Source organism: Pinus tabuliformis, chromosome 1_2, assembly GCF_031772625.1.
Source record: "Pinus tabuliformis cultivar Carrire ecotype Pingquan chromosome 1_2, CPIR1, whole genome shotgun sequence".
In the NCBI taxonomy this organism is placed as follows: domain Eukaryota; kingdom Viridiplantae; phylum Streptophyta; class Pinopsida; order Pinales; family Pinaceae; genus Pinus; species Pinus tabuliformis.
Window position 1 is genome coordinate 148,112,972 of NC_142298.1, and position 20,302 is coordinate 148,133,273.

The 20,302-nt window shown below is 35.7% G+C and overlaps 2 protein-coding genes across 2 annotated transcripts; both read left to right on the top strand.

The window, feature by feature from the left end:
• Positions 1–5,765: 5,765 nt before the first annotated feature.
• Positions 5,766–6,221, top strand: LOC149204947 (uncharacterized). The gene has a single exon (XM_089397252.1). It carries the CDS (start codon positions 5,766–5,768, stop codon positions 6,219–6,221), a length of 456 nt encoding a protein of 151 aa, XP_089253378.1.
• An 863-nt stretch (positions 6,222–7,084) lies between these two features.
• On the top strand, positions 7,085–8,080 carry LOC149204948 (histone H3.2). Its single transcript, XM_089393392.1, has 2 exons — positions 7,085–7,611; positions 7,693–8,080. The coding sequence occupies exon 1, from the start codon at positions 7,162–7,164 to the stop codon at positions 7,570–7,572; it is 411 nt and encodes a 136-aa protein (XP_089249518.1). The 5' UTR covers positions 7,085–7,161; the 3' UTR covers positions 7,573–7,611; positions 7,693–8,080.
• The last annotated feature ends 12,222 nt before the right edge of the window (positions 8,081–20,302 follow it).

Sequence of the window (20,302 nt, forward strand, 5' to 3'; positions counted from 1 at the left end):
TAAACATGTGTTGAGATACCTTAAAGGCACCACTCAGTTTGGTCTTTGGTACAAACAGACAAAGGGATTGAAGCTTCAAGGCTTCATAGATGCAGATTGGGAAGGGATTCCATCCGACAGAAAGAGCACATCAGGGGGAATCTTCAGTACTGGGTCAGCAATAGTTTCTTGGTACATTAGGAAGCATAGGTCAGTTGCACTCAGTTCGACATAAGCATAGTACATGGCTGCTAGTCAAGCAACTTGTGAGCCTATATGGATGAGGAAGATCCTTGTTGGGTTATTTGGTTAGCAAATGGATCCTATAGTGATTTATTATGACAATCAGAGTTGTATCAAACTCTCTGAGAATCTAGTTTTTCATGGTCGATCCAAGCATATCGACCTCCGGTATCACCATCTACGAGATTGTGTGCATAGGAGAATCATGTTGCTGGAGTACATTCCTATAGAGGAAGAGGATGCATATATTTTGACAAAGGCATTGTCGAGATGAAAATTCGAGTTTCACAGAGGCTGGATCAGGGTAACAGATAATCCCTTTCTTGTTGAGGGGGAGTGTTGAAAATGCAACAAGAAAATCCTAATTTAATTTTGTTCTTGAATTAAATTAGGAAAGAAAATTGTAATTCCACATCTCATGACAACTTGTATTAGTTAACTAAGTTAATTTAACTTAGTTGACTTAGTTAATTCGAGTTGAGAGTCTAACTTGAGTCATGTAGAGTGTCTCCTATATTATAGGAGCCCTAGTTGAGTTTATTTTGAGTTGTAATTAATTAATTCAATTTAACTGAGTTAAAGTCAATTAAATTAGTTCCAAATGTTGGAGGAACTAGTGGGAGGTCTAATAGTGTGGTGTTGCTTACAGTGATCATCAAGTAAACTAACAATTCACTCATAAATAACACATGCATGTCTGCTCTGAGAGTTACCCAGTTGAGATTGGAGTTCAGGAACATTGTACTATTAGCTGTATAATCATATGAATTGTACAGGTAGTGCATGCAATTAGAGGAAGGCTTATGAGGATTGCACAATTCCAATTGAGGAACTTCCCTAATTAATATGGGGCTAATTCCCAAGGAAACATTGCAAGGAAACAAGGACTTGGGCAAGCATAAAAATGGTTAAGTATTGGTCTAGGCTTGTATAGGAAGTAGTGAGACATATAGAGATAGTGCAGAGGTTGCTCGGGCTTGAACAAGGCATTGTAATCTTCTCATATTTTCTGACTAATGCAATATACAAATAATAGGGGTTTTTAGTTGTGACTTTCCCCAAGAAATCATTTGCTCGGGCTTGAGCAAGGCATTGTAATCTTCTCATATTTTTTGACTAATGCAATATACATATAGTAGGGGTTTTTTGCTGTGGCTTTCCCCAGGAAATCATTGTGTAATGTGTTGATTGAATTCTTTCTCTTGTATGCTTCATGATTTTGCGATCGTTTAAGTGTTTCCGTTGATGAGTAGAGTAGATTCAAGTCTATTGTTTTAGCATATTACAATTAGCAGTTTGAATCTACAAGGAATTTCTACACACATTTCTCGAGGGGTCACTTGAGACCTCTTTGCAACCTTGGCTAATATGTTTTCAATCATAGTCATGGTGTGCTTCATAGATACTTTTGAAGCAAGAGAACATTGCTTTGACTAGGGAGATGCCATTACTGTTGCTACAAATTTCATTATTGTCTTATAGTTGTTCTTGTTGATTTCTAGTAGCATTGGATGTTCTCTAAGCCTCAAAATTTGCAGGGAGGCTAGGACACATGTATTCTAGAATACCCAGAAATCGTTTTGGGAAATTCCATCCGAAGACAGTTTTATTAAAACAAATAATTATTTTTAATGGATGCCTAAGTCGAAACTTAGGAAATTGAAATAATTAAAGGGTATTAATGAAATTGGGGTGAAACTTCTAGAAAAAGACGAGGATCAAGCCAAAATGATTTGAGCCATTGATTAGAATCTTATCTCAGCCGCTGATTAGTCAACAAGAGGATTATAAGAAGAGGCTTGATGGGCATTTGGAAAACACATCGAGAGAGATCAAGAGATCGCTTTCTCAAGAAAGCAGCGTAACAGTTGCCGGAGAAGTGATCGAGGTGATTTCTTGCGGTGAGGGGCAGGGATAGTTTTTAGAGTAAGTTTCCCTGATCCGGAGAGTACAAGGCAAAGAGGGCAGAAAGACATCTAGAGAGGCTGACGCAGGGCCATGCTGTGACAGTGCAGAGCTTTAGAGAGAGACCGAAATTCTGCTAAGGAACAATCAGATCTAGTGTTGGAGCTAGGGTGTGAGACCAAGAGGCCAGAGGGCTAAAGTTTCCAACTAGCAAAGGATCGAGAGGAGGTGTAACGCAGTCCCAACAGCAGTGACTGCGTGGGTGTGACATAGTACTGCGTAGAGGCAATGCAGAGGCTCATCTCCAATGTAGATTAGTGCCGGATCTTCCAGTGACAGGGTGAGATCATCTCACTACTTTTTTGCCTAGTTAAATCTCTATATAGGATTGCGAGTTTGGGTATCCAAAGAATTGTATTAAGAAAACTACTGCTTAATAATACAAACCCTCAATTGTTGCACTAGTTTTCCCACATTGGGTTTTTCCAGGGACATTTATCCAAAAACAACAGTGTCCATTGTGTGTTGTGTATTTCTTCTTGCTCAGTTCTTGTTTCCGCATATAATTTAATTAGTGAACGCTGTAGTGTATTGGTTTTGATATTTACCGTAGAACAAAATAACTAATTTGTTTAGTTATTTAACAAATAGAAGAAACTTAATTAGTTGTTGCAGTAGAAATTTGGGTCTCCAAATTTTCACAGTTCTTCTGGGAAATCACGGCCTTAGAGTTTTAAGGGGTTAGAGCAATGACCAAAGTGTAATGGATTCCATTCTTAAATTTAAGGAGGTGGGTAATTTCTAATGTAGGAGAAGCCATTAATAAAAGAATAAGATGTGTTTCCCAGCATCGAATGAAGAGATGATATGCGACATTGCTTGACCTTAACATGTGCCGTGCTTTGAAGCCACCATCCATGTTGTAAAACCACCTTTCCACTGGATAAAACCATCTTAGAAAACTAAATACTAGATTTTAAATCTAACCATGGAGCTCCAAAGAATATTGACATATTTTAAGTTGTAAACCATTGTTGCACATCCATTGTGCTAAAAGTAGACATGGTTCAAGCAATGAACTATAAAGGCCCGTGGTTCATATTCTTGTTGGCTTTAGTAAATTTAGATGATAAGTTGATTTGTATTTCCACACATTACATGTTCATGTATAATGAACGAGTCTTTAGTTTTGTAGTGTAGAAGTGTCACTTTCTTCTCTATTAGATTCTTTGGACAATGGAGAGCGGGAGGAAATAGGGAAGGTTACGCGATCCACGTCGCGTGGTTGTGGATTGGCAGGGTGAAATGTCGATTAATTGTAAAGAAAGGATGGTGGAGACGAGATGTGTAATTTGAATAAGGGAAATCAAATCTTTGAAGGTTTTTAAAAGGGTGGGCTGTGGTGTGGTTTAGGGTTTATTGAATTACAGGTTTCAGATCAGAGCATAGAAGCAAAGAGATGGCCTGAACAAAGCAGACTGCCTGTAATTCAATTGGGGGAAAGGCCCCACGGAAGCAGCTGGCAACCAAGGCAACCAGGACTCATAAATAACTCATGCATGTCTGATATGAGAGTTACCTAGTGGAGATTGGAGTTCACGGATAATGTACTATCAATTGTATAATCATCTGAATTGTATATGTGGTGCATGCAGTTAGAGGAAGGCCTATGAGGATTGCGCAAATCCAATTGAGGAATTTCCCTAATTAATACGGGGCTAATTCCCAAGGAAATATTGCAAGGAATTAGGGACTTGGGCAAGTAGAAAATTGGTTAAGTATTGGTTTAGGCTTGTATAAGAAGCAATGAGACAGATAGAGATAGTGCAGAGGTTGCTTGAGCTTGAGGAAGACATTGTAATCTTCTCATATTTTTTGACTAATGCAATATACAGATAACGAGGGCTTTTAGTTGTGGCTTTCCATAGGAAATCATTGTGTATTGTGTTGATTGAATTCTTTCTCTTGTATGCTTCATGATTTTGTGATCGTTTAAGTGTTTCCGCTGATGAGTAGAGTAGATTCAAGTATATTATTTTAGCATATTACAATTAGCAGTTTGAATCTACAAGGAATTTCTACACACATTTCTCGAGGGGTCACTTGAGACCTCTTTGCAACCTTGGCTAATATCTTTTCAATCATAGTCATGGTGTGTTTCATAGAGCCTATTGAAGCGAGAGAACATTGCTTTGATTGGGGTGATGCCATTATTGTTGCTACAAATTTCATTGTTGTATTATAGTTGTTCTTATTGATTTTTGGTAGCATCGGATGTGCTCTAAGCCTCAAATTTTGCAAGGAGGCCAGGACACATGTATTCCAGAATACCCATAAATCGTTTTAGGAAATTCCACCCGAAGTTATTTTTAATGGATGCCTAAGTCTAAACTTAGGAAATTAAAATAATTAATGGGTACTAATTAATTTGGGGGTGAAACTTCTAGAAGAAGACGAGGATCAAGCCAAAATGATTTGAGCCATTAATTAGAATCTAATCTGGGCTGTTGATTGATCAACAAGAGGATTGTAAGACAAGGCTTGATAGGCATTTGGAAAACACATCGAAAGAGATCAAGAGATCGATTTCTCAAGAGAACAACGCAACAATTGTTGGAGAAGTGATCAAGGTGATTTCTTGCAGTGAGGGGTAGGGATAGTTTCAAGAGGAAGTTTTCTTGATTCAGAGGGTACAAAGCAGAGAGTGAAGAAATACGTTTAGAGAGGCTAATGCAGGCCCACACAGAGCTACGTTGTGGCAGCGCAGAGCTTTAGAGGGAGACCGAAATTCTACTGAGGAATAGTCAGGATCTAGTGCTGGAACTGTGGTGTGAGATCAGAGGCTAAAGGGCCGAAGCTTCCAGCTAGCAAAGGATCGAGAGGATGTGCAACGCAGTCCCAATAACAGTGACATGGTGATTGTGTGGGTGTGAAGTAGTACTGCGGAGAGGCTCATCTCTAGCGCAGATCAGTGCCGGATCTTCCAGTGACAGGGTGAGATCATCTCACTACCTTTTTGCACAGTTAAATATCTGTATAGGATTGCTAGTTTGGGCATCCAAAGAATTGTATTAAGAAAACTATTGCTTAATAATACAAACCCTCAGCTGTTGCATCGATTTTCCCACATTGGGTTTTTCCGAGGACATTTGTCCAAAAACAATGGTGTCCATTATGTGTTGTGTATTTCTTCTTGCTCAGTTCTTGTTTTCGCATATAATTTAATTAGTGAACGTTGCAGTGTATTGGTTTCAATATTTACCATAGAACCCAGTGAATAATTTGTTTAATTATTTAACAAATAGAAGAAACTTAATCAGTTGCTGCAGTAGAAATTTGGGTCTCTAAATTTTCACAGTTCTTCCATGGAATCACGACCTTAGAGTCTTAAGGGGTTAGAGCAATGACCAAAGTGTAATGGATTCCATTCTTAAATTTAAGGAGGTGGGTAATTGCTAATGTAGGAGAAGCCATTAATGAAAGAATAAGATGACCCTTTGATTTCTAATTTTTCTTGCATGATTGATAATGGATATGTTCCAAAACATTTCTTACCACCTTGGCTCTGTCCCCAATGAGAGTCCCAAAAAGAAAAAGTCCACATGATTGGACTGTCTGATCCTCTCTTTAGTCCCCCAATGGCCTTTTTTGATGGAGCAGCCCAACGCAATTCTTGTGGCTGTGGGGTTTATATAATCATCAGTGAGCATATCCACTACAGACTGGCGTGGAATGCTGGTAATGGGACAAATATCTTGGCGGAGATGATGGCCCTTGCGGGCCTGCTCGCTTTCTGCATTTATTTCGACATCCACTCCATTTCCATTTTTGGGGATTCCAAGTTAATGGTAGATCATGTAAACGGTAAATGCTTCATCAGATGCCCTCACCTTGCTGGCTGGTTGGAGAGAGTCATGTTCTTTTGGAGCCTTATGGTGGGCAGCTCTATTCAGCACATCTACAGGTCTCGGAATCAGGTTGCCGACTGTCTGTCTAAGCAGGGTCTTCTCCTTGGTACAGGTATCTGGTCTCTGGAGGTATTGGCATATGGGGAGTCTTACTTCATACAGGATTTCTGTATCCCGGGCTTCTGAACTTTTCCTATGGTTTCAATGTTCATGCTTATGGTCTGTATCCTTTTTTGTTTTTCTCTCGAATATGGTCTCATATGATCGACTCCATCGCTGTTGCACGCTCCTAGCGGGATGCTGAAGATATCTCTGCCAATGTCACTCCACTTCTTATCTGAGTTTTTTGTTTAGTTTTTTGGCACTGAACATCTCCCCCGATACATGATATACGTCAATCCATGATATGTTACTATTTTGTTACTGTATTATACAGGATCAATATAATACAATCCCGCTTTTTTCTTCCTGAAAAAAAAAATGTTCCCCAACATTGAATAAATAGATGATATGCGAAATTACTTGAACCTAACATGTGCCCTGCTTTGAACCCACCATCCATGTTGTAAAACCACCTTTCAACTATATAAAGCCATTTTAGAAAACTAAATACTAGTTTTTAAATCTAACCATGGAGCTCCAAATAATATTGACATATGTTAAGTTGTAAACCATCGTTGCACATCCATTGTGCTAAAAGTAGACATGGTTCAAGCAATGGACTATAAAGGCCCTTGGTTCATATTCTTGTTGGCTCTAGTAAATTTAGATGATAAGTTGATTTGTATTTCCACACATTACATGTCCATGTATAATGAACGGGTCTTTAGTTTTGTAGTGTAGAAGTGTCACTTTCTTCTCTATTAGATTCTTTGGACAATGGAGAGCGGGAGGAAATAGGGAACGTTAGGCGATCCACGTCGCGTGGGTGTGGATCGGCGGTTTGAAATGTCGACCGTCGATTAAGTGTAAAGAAAGGACGGTGGAGGTGAGTTGTGTAATTTGAATCAGGGAAATCAAATCTTTGAAGGTTTTTAAAAGGGCGGGCAGTGGCGTTGAGAGACATTCAGTGTGGTTCAGGGTTTATTGAATTACAGGTTTCAGATCAGAGCATAGAAGCAAAGAGATGGCCCGAACAAAGCAGACTGCCCGTAAGTCAACTGGAGGAAAGGCCCCACGGAAGCAGCTCGCGACCAAGGCAGCCAGGAAGTCTGCACCGGCAACCGGTGGAGTGAAGAAGCCTCACAGGTTCAGGCCTGGCACTGTTGCTCTTCGTGAAATCCGAAAATACCAGAAGAGCACCGAGCTTCTGATAAGAAAGCTGCCTTTCCAGAGGCTAGTAAGGGAGATTGCCCAGGATTTCAAGACGGACTTGAGGTTCCAGTCGTCCGCGGTGGCGGCACTGCAAGAAGCGGCGGAAGCATATCTTGTTGGGCTGTTCGAGGACACCAACCTGTGCGCCATCCACGCGAAGAGGGTGACTATCATGCCCAAAGATATCCAGCTTGCTCGCCGCATTCGTGGAGAGAGGGCGTAAAACATGCATTCATAATTTATTTGCTGATAACTGTCTATGGTGTGTTTTCACACCACAGTCTGGTTCTTTAAATTTGTTTCCCTTCTATTACTCTGTTTAATCATATTTTCTTTTGTTTAGTGCCGGGCGCAGGATAATATGTGCTTACGGAGAGACAGTGTTTACAATATGCGATAAGGATAAAATGATTAAAGGTGTAGTCTAAAGAGGTGTAGGATATGTTCAATCCATTTTTACCATGTAAAACATGATTCTAGCACTCTTATTGTTGGATTGGGTGCACCATTTAGCTTTGGCCGTCTCACCTAGCTTCTGATGTGCCACTTTAATATGTATCATATGTCTCCGATATGTGTTCTGTAATCTAATGATGTGTTGGCAATTTTGTAATCCATTTCTATCATATTGTCACTTCTATTATCAGATTTTGTTCACTCCTATTGTTACTCCTTATCAGGTTTTGTTAAAAATTTGGTTGGGAGCTGTCCCACACGGGTTTGATACAAAACATTTGATGCTTCTATTATCGGATTTTGTTAAAAAATTGGCTGGGAACTGTCTCACACAGGTTTGATACAAAATATTTGGCTATCAAGATACCGGAACATTTGGCTATCAAATTACTTGTTTTGATTAAAAAAGCATGACTCAAACACTTTGGTATTGATAAAAAAAATATGATTTAAATACTTTGTTATCGATAAAACACTTTGATAGTGATAAAAAATATGATAAACATGATTCAAACACTTTGGTATTGATAAAAAAATATGATTTAAATATATGATTCAAATAATTTTTAGTTTTACTCATTAGATAAAAAACATAATTCAAACATTCGTATTGTCACTCATTTGATAAAAACATTATTTGAACATTCTTACTCACTTCGGTCAGATTTGATTTTTGATTTTTTGAATCACTTCTGTCAGATTTGGGATTTGATTTTTTGAACCACTTCTGTCAGATTTGATTTTTTAAAACCGACTCCCGTCAGATTTTTATAAATCAAATGGATTTGACTGCCTCACTTAGCTTCTGCTATGCCGCTCTGACCATGTGGAGCAGATTTTCATCTTAAAAAGCAACGACTGCATTCCAGTGATTTTTAGCAATATTTGCACCTGCGGGTAGCGGAAGGGTCACTCTGAAATGTTTTGTTTTACTGTTGTAGGATTTTTGTAAAGGTTGTGGAGGTGTTTTGTTTTGTTTGTTTGTTTGTTTATAGGTTGTTGTTTTGTTTGTTTGTTTAATATTATATTAGAAAATTTATCATAATTTAGATGTCAAATTAGCAGGATGTCAAATTAGCAATGAGGACAACCATTGTTAACTGTTAATGACTGTTAAATGTGAATGTTAGTAACTGTGAATGTAGGTTGACCCATCACCTCTTATTCAAGGAAAACCATGCCACTTGGAATAATCTATTGATGGTTTGTAAGTGGCAGTCTTTCACTCTTGCTTTGCTGGTGGTAAGCAAAGGGTAGACTTTCACTCCTGCCTGAGGCTGCCAGATGCTTTTGGGTCTTGAGATAGAAATGTGCTTTCTTACTTCTGAGGAATGCTTTTTTACTTCCAAGGAATATGAGCTCTTAGTCAAGCAGAAGCAGAAGCAGTTTTAGGACATACTCAAAGCCCAAGCCTTTGTTTTGAAACAGTTTGAGGTACTCCAGACCCTTTTGTTGTTCTGAAGTAATTTTAGGGCATACTCCAAACCCTTTTTTTTTTTTTTGTCTTTTGTTTTAATGTCTAGTGTAAAATTATTGAAACAAGTTGAATATTTTTTTATGTAAATTTCACAAAATTATTGTCTGAAGCAATTTTAAGTACTCCAGACCTGTTGTTGTTCTGAAGCAGTTTTAGGTACTCCGAGCCCTTTTGTTGTTCTGAGACAGTTTTAAGGCATACTCCAAACCTTTTTGCTTTTCTATAGGTACTCCAGACCCTTTTTGTTGTTCTGAAACAGTTTTAGGTACTCCAGAGCTTTTTGTTTTCTGAAACAGTTTTAGATGCTCAGACCCTTTTGTTGTTCTGAAACAGTTTTAGGTACTCCAGGCCCTTTTGTTGTTCAGAAGCAGTTTTAGGGGATAGTCCAAACTTTTTTGTTTTTCTACAGTTACTCCAGATCCTTTTATTGTTCTGAAGCAGTTTTAGGTACTCCAGACCCTTTTGTTATTCTGAAGTAGGTTTAGGTATTCCAAACCCTTTTGTTGTTCTGAAGCAGTTTTAGGTACTCCAGACCCTTTTGTTATTCTGAAACAGTTTTAGGTATTCCAAACCCTTTTGTTGTTCTGAAGCAGACTTTCAACCTTAAAATTTTTCTAATTTTTTTTTTTTATATATATAATGTAAAATCCCCTGAAACAAGTATAATATTTTTGTTTTGTTCTGTTTGTTTTATATATGTAAATTTCGCAAAATATTGTTTTGCAGGGCACATGTGTTTGGAAGCTGACTTGAATGTATCAAGCGTATTTAAGGAATTTATGCGCATTCTATTTTTTCCCCGTTTCTGTATCCATTTGAAGGTATTTTCGCATAGTTGATGCGAAATGCTAATAGTTGCATCAATGCAGGGATCGACTTCCCAGTGGCATTCCAATAAAACATTCTTACCAACTTTGAGATTGTTAACAATTTTACCCTTCTGGAGGCCACATTGTTATTAGTTGTGGTATGTTAATTTTTTGAGATTGTTAAACATTTTCACTCGTGGAGGCCACATTGTTGGTAGTTGTGAGATAATTGTTGAGATCTTATACAAATGTGTTACCTCATACGTAAATATATTTAACTGACCAATCGTGTGCAGAGAAAAAAATAACTGTAAGTTTGCTTCAAACTCCTTTGATCTGGAGGGACCTAGATTCATAACTTCACGCTTTCCTTTTAGAAATGGATACATGATTTCATACCACTAACGAGGTTGAAGCTGAAAGATTTGATTTTTTTGCGCATTTGATACCTGGTTTGGTGTGGCTCATGGCTTAAAGTAGAAATATCCACATGCTTGTGATTTGATTCAGGGTTTTGTGCTATTGTTTTGATTAGAATTAGTTAATGATAAATTTGCAAAAAAGTTAATGGCCAATCATTTTAATAATTTTTATTTATTTATTTTCCATTTTATTTATTTTTATTTTATTATTAAAAATGGATACATGAAAATCAATATAATATTAAAGAATAATAGAATATAACTTATTGATTTAAGAAATAGCTTATTTGGTTGAGGGTGAAACCTATGTAGGAGAGAAAATCTAAACTTATTCAGGTGAGAATACATGTTTTTTCATGGGCATTATATGAAGTATATCTTATATCTTTGAGAGTTTGAAAATGATTCTTTTAAGTAGTGTACATTTGTGAAGGTTTGAAGATGGATTCCTAAAAATACATGATAAGATGTTCTTTCATGGGTATTACATAAAGCACATTTTTGAGGGTATGAAAATGATATTTTTGAGGGTTTGAAAACAACAATTTTTTTATTTATTTTTGTTGGTTTTTCTCTCTCAATTAGTGTGTATTTTTGATTGCTTGGAAATTTTTAAGAACTGCAGATCTAAGGGTTTGAAAATGACTTTCTCAATTAGCGCATCTCTTTGAGGGCTTGAAAATGGCTTTGTCGACAAAATGTTCTCTCACGGGGATTGCAAAATACACAATTTGGAGGGGTTGAAAAATGACTTTCTCAACTAGTGCACATCTTTGAGGGCATGAAAATGATTTTCTCAACTAATGCACATCTTTAAGGGCTTGAATTTGCTTTCTCAATTGTTGTATTCATGTTAGAAATTCGAATTATCCTAAGAATACATGATACGATGTTCTCTTAATAGCATTGCACAAAGCACGTCTTTGAGGGCTTGAAAATGACTTTCTCAACTATTGCACATCTTTGAGAGCTTGACAAGGACTTTCTCAAGTAGTGCAAATCTTTGAGGCCTTCAAATTAGCTTTCTCAAGTAGTGACTTGCATGTGAGAAATTTCTCATTAGTGTGAGTGCAAACAATGTTCACATTTAGGGTGGAACATCTTGTCCAATTTTTTTTGTAATCATTGAGGGTGAGGGTGAGGGCATAATATGTACATTATAGGCATATGATAACTTGCCATAAGAGATAAGGTCATTATAACATTGAAGAATGGTAGTTGGGGTTAGAGGGGAGTGAATTTGGGGGAAATTTAGGGGCCTTGATTTGGCTTTTATGAAGGGGGGATTAAAGGAATCCTATTGAAATATGTAAGGATATACATCTTTGGTGTTGAAAACTTAAGAATCTTTGAAGAGGGATTTTTTTTGAAGGATCTTATGGACTTTGTTCAAGCCTTTGAGGTGTGTTGAACTATTTCCACCATGCCTTGCTATTGATTAGATATAGAAAAGCTTTTGCTTTGATTGTTGCATTCATGGTTTTGGGGTCTTAAATGGTACCTAGTCCTCCTTTGGAGGGAAATAAGTTGACTTTCTTCTAGGATACTAGAGGTAACTTTTTGCTAGAATGATTTATATCATTCAACCTATTTTGTTTAGTGTGCCCAATACAATAGAGAGGATGTAATATATATATAGAGGGATGTTGGTGAAAACAAATTTGATTAGAATCCTTTTGCCTTTAGTGTTGGAGCGGTTGCGTGCTCCAATTAAAGGTTTTCTTGAACTTTTAGAAAATAAGGTTCCAATATGAGAGCTTTGATGCATCTCGAGAGGCAGGAATGCTTAAATAGGTTATGTTTTACCTTTGATGCCATATGCTTTGCATTTTGTGTTATTAATCTACTCTCCAGAGGTTATATGCTTAACAACCTACGATATTTTGAATTTCTTTACTATGATTAAGAACACCCTTTCCAACAAACATTGTATTGTTTGGAAATTGAGAATGGTTTAAAGCTTTGGATCCTTGTACCATTTCATTCTTGGAAGATTTGCTTTAAGTCATCCCTTTTTTAGAGTTCTACTTAAGAGTGTTTTCCATGGTGAATAAGAAAGGAGAGAGATGGCACCTCTGCCTTATGCTTGTATGTGCTTTGAAGAAGCCGACAAGCTTGCCATTTAATAGGGGGTAGATCCACTTTCAACAAGACCCAATGGTAGTTATGAGGATAATGACAAATTCATGATTAACTTGGTCAAAAGAATTTTCCATGTTGAGTTTGATGATCATATGTTTTTATGGGGGAGATTGGACACGTTAAGAGCTTAATGTCCTATAATGATATTTTTCAAAGATTGCTAATCAGTGGCAAAACCTTCTTGCTCATATATGATTATCTCGAGGAGAAAAGGATTTTATTTGTTTTACTAAGATCGCGAGTTTCATTTTGTATGAGATCTTACAAAGGAAGATCATACCAAATCTATTGAAGTCAAAGGTATTTTTTCAACCATTTTGAGTAATTCTTTTTTCATCATGCGTAATACGGATTTTATCAAGAAAACTATTAGAATATTTTATGTTCCTTAATAGAGAATATGATATCCGTTATCTTTTCCTCCCTAAACTATTTGAAAAGGCTCTCATTTTCAACATCAATGAAGATCTTTGGAACATGGCACAAGTATTTTTTTCTTCTTCCTCTTGCTTTTGGGGACTTCAATGCGTAAGGGGTTTTTGAAGTGTTTTGAAGCAATATTGGAGGTTTGTCAAAATTTGATGGTTTTACCTTCATTGTGGATGCAAGAATAAGAAAAATTATAACTGCAACATTGAGAGACTTGAAAGTATATACATCACACAAGTATAGAGGAAATATAAAAATAAGCATTGTTGCATTGCCTTTAATATGCACTATATATGTGTGTGTGTGTTTAAATAATCAGTGCCCCATAGGACATGAATTACTAAGTAAATTGTTTTTATTTTTATTTTTGGTTGAATGAAAATTGTACAATTTTAACACTCCTCTATAGCTAATATCCAACCAATGAGGCTCCTTGAAAATTTGTAGTCATTGTAACAAAATAATCACCAAAACATCTAATCATCAATGGAATCTCTAAAACTACCAACATCATTGAATTGCACCTTTTCCTCTAGCTAGAACCCCAACATGTGCTTTGTAATAGGTTTTCTATCTCTTTTGTTGTCTAAGGAAAGATTTATAGTCCGACTATAAATGCAAAACTCCTCAAACAATACCTATAGTACACCCTGAAATGGTCCTTAGTACTTGGACACAAAGCATAGTCACCTCTCCAAATGCATCGCTAATTCCTTTCACCTCAGAATAATCTAATGGTCATAGAATGCACTTATCATATTAAGATTCACTCATCTTAGCAAAGGATAAAACCCATACTCAATAGTTCCATGCTTTCACATTAAAAAATCTTTCAAATTTCTTTATTCATAGGTTTTGTGTCTTAGTTTTTTTATTGCTTGCAAATTATGTTGGTGTGTCACTTTATGTTTCCTACCCCTTTACATTGTTAATATCATGTTGTTGTATACCCCTTTAAATTGTCAATGTCATGTTGTTGTATACCATAATAATGTGTTGTTGTATTTGCCCAAGTATAAACACCATAGTATTGTAGCTGGAAGGCAATGCATTTCATAATAAAATTTCCATATCATCAACATCCTGTACTTGCCTCTATTTTTGCAAGTCGATTCACGTGGACCTAAATTTGTAACACTCTCACCATCGAGTCATTTTCAATTCAAAAAATTGTTGTTGCTACTTTATTTTTACGTTGTCATCATTTAACCAAATGTAATTTCTAAAACGTGCCAAACTTCTTTAGAACTCTTCTCCAAACTAATTGGTGTTTTTGCATTTTTAGTACATATTATTCAATGAATGCCTTTTGATTCATATTGGTTGGGGATTTTCAAATCTTTCTTTGGGATTTGTTACTATGTGAAAGAATAAGAAAATGAAAACTATAACATAGAGAGAAATGACACATATCAACAACATAGTGAGAAGTAAATTAACAAAATAAACATTATTGCATTGTCTTTATTATACACCATAAACCTATATGCACAATTGTGGGATAGATGAAATGCTTAGATCCCCCACAAAATAGGAAAGACCATATAAATAAGAATAATTTTTTTCTATGGTTTGGATTCTATTTGTATAATTTTAAGAAATATCTCAAATACAGTTGTATGTTGTCTTTTTGTTTTCTTTCCTATTAGAATATTTTATGTCCCTATCTCTAGAGCTATCCATAAGGCTTTCAATTTCAATATTTCTCTTCCTAAATTGGTACCTTTGTAAGTGACAATATGGCTTAATACCCCTCTTGCATAAATGAGTAGCTCAATTTTTCTATTTTAGATTGGGTGATGTAAAACTTATTTAGTCTTTAATATTAGATTTGATATGCTTAATATTTTGTACCCATTTGTTATGCTTAGATCAATATTTTCCTAGTGGGCCAAACAAGAGGATAGGATCAACTCTTTTAAGACTTTATAATCAAGACAACCAACACTAATTTGAACGACAAAGGGACAAACTCTTTGGTGACATGATGTCAAGGGAGATTGATTTATGATCTAAGACTATTAAGGGTACGATGGACGAGGAACAAGTCAAATTATAATTAAGAAACAATATTTGAAGAAGGAATTGTCTTTTTGCTATGAAATAAAATATAATTATTCATTTCATCCAAGTATAATTATTACTTCTAGATTTGATATCAAGGAAACCATAAATTATGAAAAATGTCTTCAACGAGTGACCTTTAGAGATCGTGAACAAAGGAGGCCCCTTGTTTCTTTGATGTTTAGAATGATGTGAGCATACCTTGCTACGATTCCTTTAGAGGGGTTGAGTGGAAGTAAAACTAAATAAGGAGCAATATTATAATCCATTATTTGGAGCATATGCATTTTTTTTTTGAAATAATGGTTTAATATGAATTACCTCATAGCTTAAACCAATTCAATGGTTTGATTCACATTAGTTTCTTATGAGTGGAGTATGAATGGTTTGTATTGTAAGGATAATGATAACCCTTGACTAAAATTCAGTGTCCTAATGTGCTTGTTAGTCCTTAATACATTGTCATGGTTGTAGAGGTAGGTTATGTGTCATGATGGAAAGAATTCCCAACCCTGGTGCCAAAACTTTTTTCTTCAATGTTGATTGGCTGGTGCTAATAGTCAATGAAAGTGCCATTGGAGATATTTCTCCCTTTTTTAAGTGTTTGTATTTATGGTTCAATAACATTGTTTGAGTTCCACCTTTTGTTTGGACAAACAAACTTTTGGGGGTCTACTAGATGCTATTCAAAAAGGACTAAGAATTTGTTAATGATTTTTGACTTCTTGTTTTTTGTTGTGTTTTCAATTGTTTATTCTTTTATGAGTTTGGTGCCTTTTGATGTTATCTTCTTCAACCAATCTCATGAAGGGGGGATCCTTGTTCTTTAACAATCTTTGGGAAAGTGGCTATAGTCATGAATCATTACATGTAAAGGGTATTTTCTAATAGCTCAGTTTTTGAACATGAGCTTAATCCTTAAAAAAAACCTATAAATCCCTTGATAGACCATTTTTGGGGTCACTTTCAATATAGAATATTGCAAATGCATAAATCCTCTATCTTGCATACTATCTATATATGTATTTCTCCACATATTTCCTATCTCCACTAGTGTTTCATCATCCCACAAAATCAATGTGAGTATTGGTAAGCATGCCCAAACTTGCACTACTCTCATGATTTAGGTCAAATTTAAAAGACCAATGGTTCAAGTATATGCCATTTTGGCCTAGGAATTACGAGCTTCCCTTAAATATCTGGTATTTGTCTTCCTTATAAGAAAGGAAGGAGTAAAATAATTTTCCTTGGTGGAAAGTATTGATGGAACCTTGGACTTGTAATACCTAGTGGATCTTAATCCATGTTTATAAGGCATTTTAGCTCAACCAAATACCATTGAAATTATTAATACGTGCATTTTTTGCAAACACCACTGCTTTGTTTACAAAGACACCAAATTTCACAATCAAACAATGTGAAACTTCGATTCTCTTGACAAAATGTGAGATAGGTCCAATAGGTCCATTACTAGACAACTTTTCCTTCTTTGCAACTTCATCCTTTGGGCAATTTGTAGCTTGAACGAAGGGATGGGAGAGGTGGTGCACACGAGAGTTTAAAGTGAATGGCTAGGATTCAACAACTCAAGGCATAAGAGATTTTTTTCTTTGACCAATCACAAATAAACGCATATTCTTTATTAGTCATAAATTGTGTAGAGAAGTAAGGATGCCCCCAATAATATTTCCATCCCAAGTCAAAGTTGGTGTTGGATATTATTATGGCAATAAGCCATACTTATTTCTAGATTTATTATGAGCTTCATTTCCATTTTTATATGCACACTTTATATATTCTTTTTATTAAACCCTTTGGGGGGTTTACCAAAAAAATTAGTTTAACACTTTACACCATGAAGGCTTAACATTTTATTTGTGGGAGATGATTAAATGACATTGGGAGGCAACCTATGAGTGTTAATAATTATAGTTTGGATAGAAACTTTCGCACATGTTCAACGTGGACATTTGAGATATTTTTGAAAAGTAATTTTCAAAATGTAATCTAGTTTTGAATTCATTTTGGTAAAAAAATTGAAAGTTTTATATTTCATTGTTAAGTCTAAAAAGGTGTATTTTATGCATGCAAGACTTAGAGTAGGATAAAAACAGATTAGGGTTTTGTTTCATCTAAAAGTATAAAGACATGTCAAGATAGCGACTTTCAACACACATACAATTGGGTAGTTGAGTAGGTTGAGAGAGAGAGAGAGAGAGGTGAATTTGGGAAGTGGGTAGAGAGTGTACATGGATTCTTCTAGTTTCATACTATCATATGGAACAATTCTGTATTATTGTACAAAAGTCTGTAAAGTTACACATACATGACTGTAAGGACACATCATGCAGTTGTCTATCTAGGTCATACATTTGGTAGTAGAGTAGTATAACAAGTTGTATAATTGTACAATAGGCCATACTTTTGAGGCAAATTGTTGTGCTCAATTCAAGGTGATTATGGTAATTGTGTAGTGTTGTTCTTTTAGTAGCATGTCAATGCTTCCCTTGTAAGTTTTGGAATGAACAACTAGTTTAAAAGAAGTAATTACTTGTTTATGTGTGAAATTGATTTTGTGCTTTTGGTATTTAATTTTCAACTATTGTGTGGTTGATGATATTGTTTGAATTTACTTTCAACATTAAATAAATTCAACAATTTACTTGTTTAATTGGGATCACAAGGAATTTAGTCACCTAGGGTTGGATTTTTTACATGGTATCGAAGCTATTTCTTTGATTGATATTCCTAAGGATTTGAAATAGTAAACAAATTGCAAAGGACTGCATTAGCATAATTTTGAGTCTAAAATGGGCCTCCTAAGGAAATTATAAAATAATAGCCAAAATAATAAAATAAGATTAAATTACATCATTAAATTTTAGAGGCAAAAAAAGAAAAAACTATTTTTTCAACTCGTATTTTCAACTTATCTCCCTAAGGTTTTACTCAAATTTTGAGTGGGAGTACTCATTGGATGGAAAATTTGATTCCTCATCTAAGGAGTACCCATGTTGCATAGTTTCAATGGATCCTACTGCATGAAAAATTAAAAATACATGGAAAACGTGATTGCAATCACGTTTTTTCTTGTATTTCTCATTTTTCATGTAGCGGGGTCCATCGAAAGTATGCAACATGGATACTCCTTATATGGGGAATTAATTTTTTCATCCAATGAGTATTCTCGCTCGAAATTTCAGTAAAACCTTAGGGAGATAAGTTGAAAATACAAGTTGAAAAAATAGTTTTATTATTTCATTATTTTTAATTTTCTTATTTTTTACTCCAAAAAAGGTGAATCATCCCTCATGGTTGATATCATCATCTTGAATCCTATTGGTTCTTATAAATTTTATTTTGGTTGTACATTTTTCTTAGGAGACCCATTTTAGACCTCAAAATTCCCCTAATGCTAGTTAGAGGATTTGAAACTAATTAGATTTGAGAGTTTTTGCGGTAGAGATGGTTCACCTTATAACACATACAAATTACTTTCTCTAACCCTTAATACTTGAGTTGTATCTAGGATATAATCCTTAAATTTGTTGACTTACTAATTCTTGAACTCAACTACAAAACCCTTATCCTCTTGCATGAGTTGTGGAACAAGAGGATGGGGTAATTGCATTCCAAGTGGTTTCCTATTATACAAAGATAATCATAGGTCTTCCAAAATTTAATGTTGATTATCATGGCGCATGCAAAGGGTGAACACTTGGAAAACATGTCAAAGTTACTTTCCCAAATAGTGAGCATAGGTATAATGAGATCCTAGATCTGATACATTCAGATGTTTGTGGACCAACGTTAGTAACAACAATAATAGAAAGCATGTATTATATTTTCTTTATTGATGATATCTCTCACAAAATTTGGATCTACCTCTTAAAGACCAAGGATGAGGTCTTTAGTAGGTTTAAAGACTTCAAATCTCTAGTTGAAAATCATATAGGGAAGAAGAAAAAGGTCTTAAGATCGGACAATGGGAGAGTGTACCTCCAAGGAGTTTGAGGGCTTATGCAAGGAGGTAGGAATCAAGAGGGAGATTACTATTTTGTACAACCCACAAAATAATGGGGTTGTAGAGTTGAAGAATCAACCCATCATAGGGATTGCTAAGGTCTTGATACATGACCAAAACTTTCTAAAAGTTCTTTGGGTAGAGGCATACAACACAATAGTCTACATCCAAAATTGATGTCCTCATAGGATCTTGGAGGACACGACATCATATGAGGCATTCACTGGTGTAAAGCTAGAAGTGAGTAATTTTCACATCTTTGGTTGTCGAATTTATAGCCATGTATTAGTAAAGAAGAGGACCAAGTTGGATCATTACAACAAGAAATGTTTATTTATTGGTTATAGTGATACTTCAAAGGCTTACAAGGTATATATTCTAGAGTAAAGCAAGTATATAATGAGTTAGGATGTGAATTTTTAGGAATAATTTGCATCTGGGAAGTCTCGTGATCCTATTACAATGATAGAGGATGAGGAGCAGGAAGCTCCAAAGGTTAAGCCAAGTTTGTTGGTGACTTTTAAATAAATACAATAGCCTTTAGGTGAAAATGGGGAGCAATAGCTCCTTTCACTACTATCAAGAGGTCTTGATGGTTCACCTAGACATCAAAGAATGCTTAGGATTATGTTGAGAGTCCTAGGGGAACATTTAGAGAGAGCATACCTCAAAATAAGTTTCTAGACTACATGTCATTGATGTGTAGCATTCTAAATTCTAAGCCTTCCAATTTTTAGAAGGTTCTAGACCACAAGGGAGGTTAGTTGTGAATTCTAGGTGGCTCTATCAAATCAAGCATGCTACAAATGGAAACATTGAGAAGTTCAAAGTGAGGTTTTGTGGTGAGAGGGTTCTCTTGAAGAGGGAGTGAACTACGAAGATAATTTGCTCCAATTGCTAACTACACTTCCATTAGAGTTATTATGTCTTTGGTTTCTTCTGTGGGATGGAAGATACATCAGATGGACATGAAGACAAATTTTCTTAATAGGATCATTGAGGAAGAAGTGTACATAGAGAAACATCTAGGATTTGAGGAAAAATGGAAGGAATCCCATGTGTGCAGGTTTAAGAAAGCCTTAAATGGATTCAAGCAAGCACCAAGAGCATGCTATTCTAGGATTGGTGGA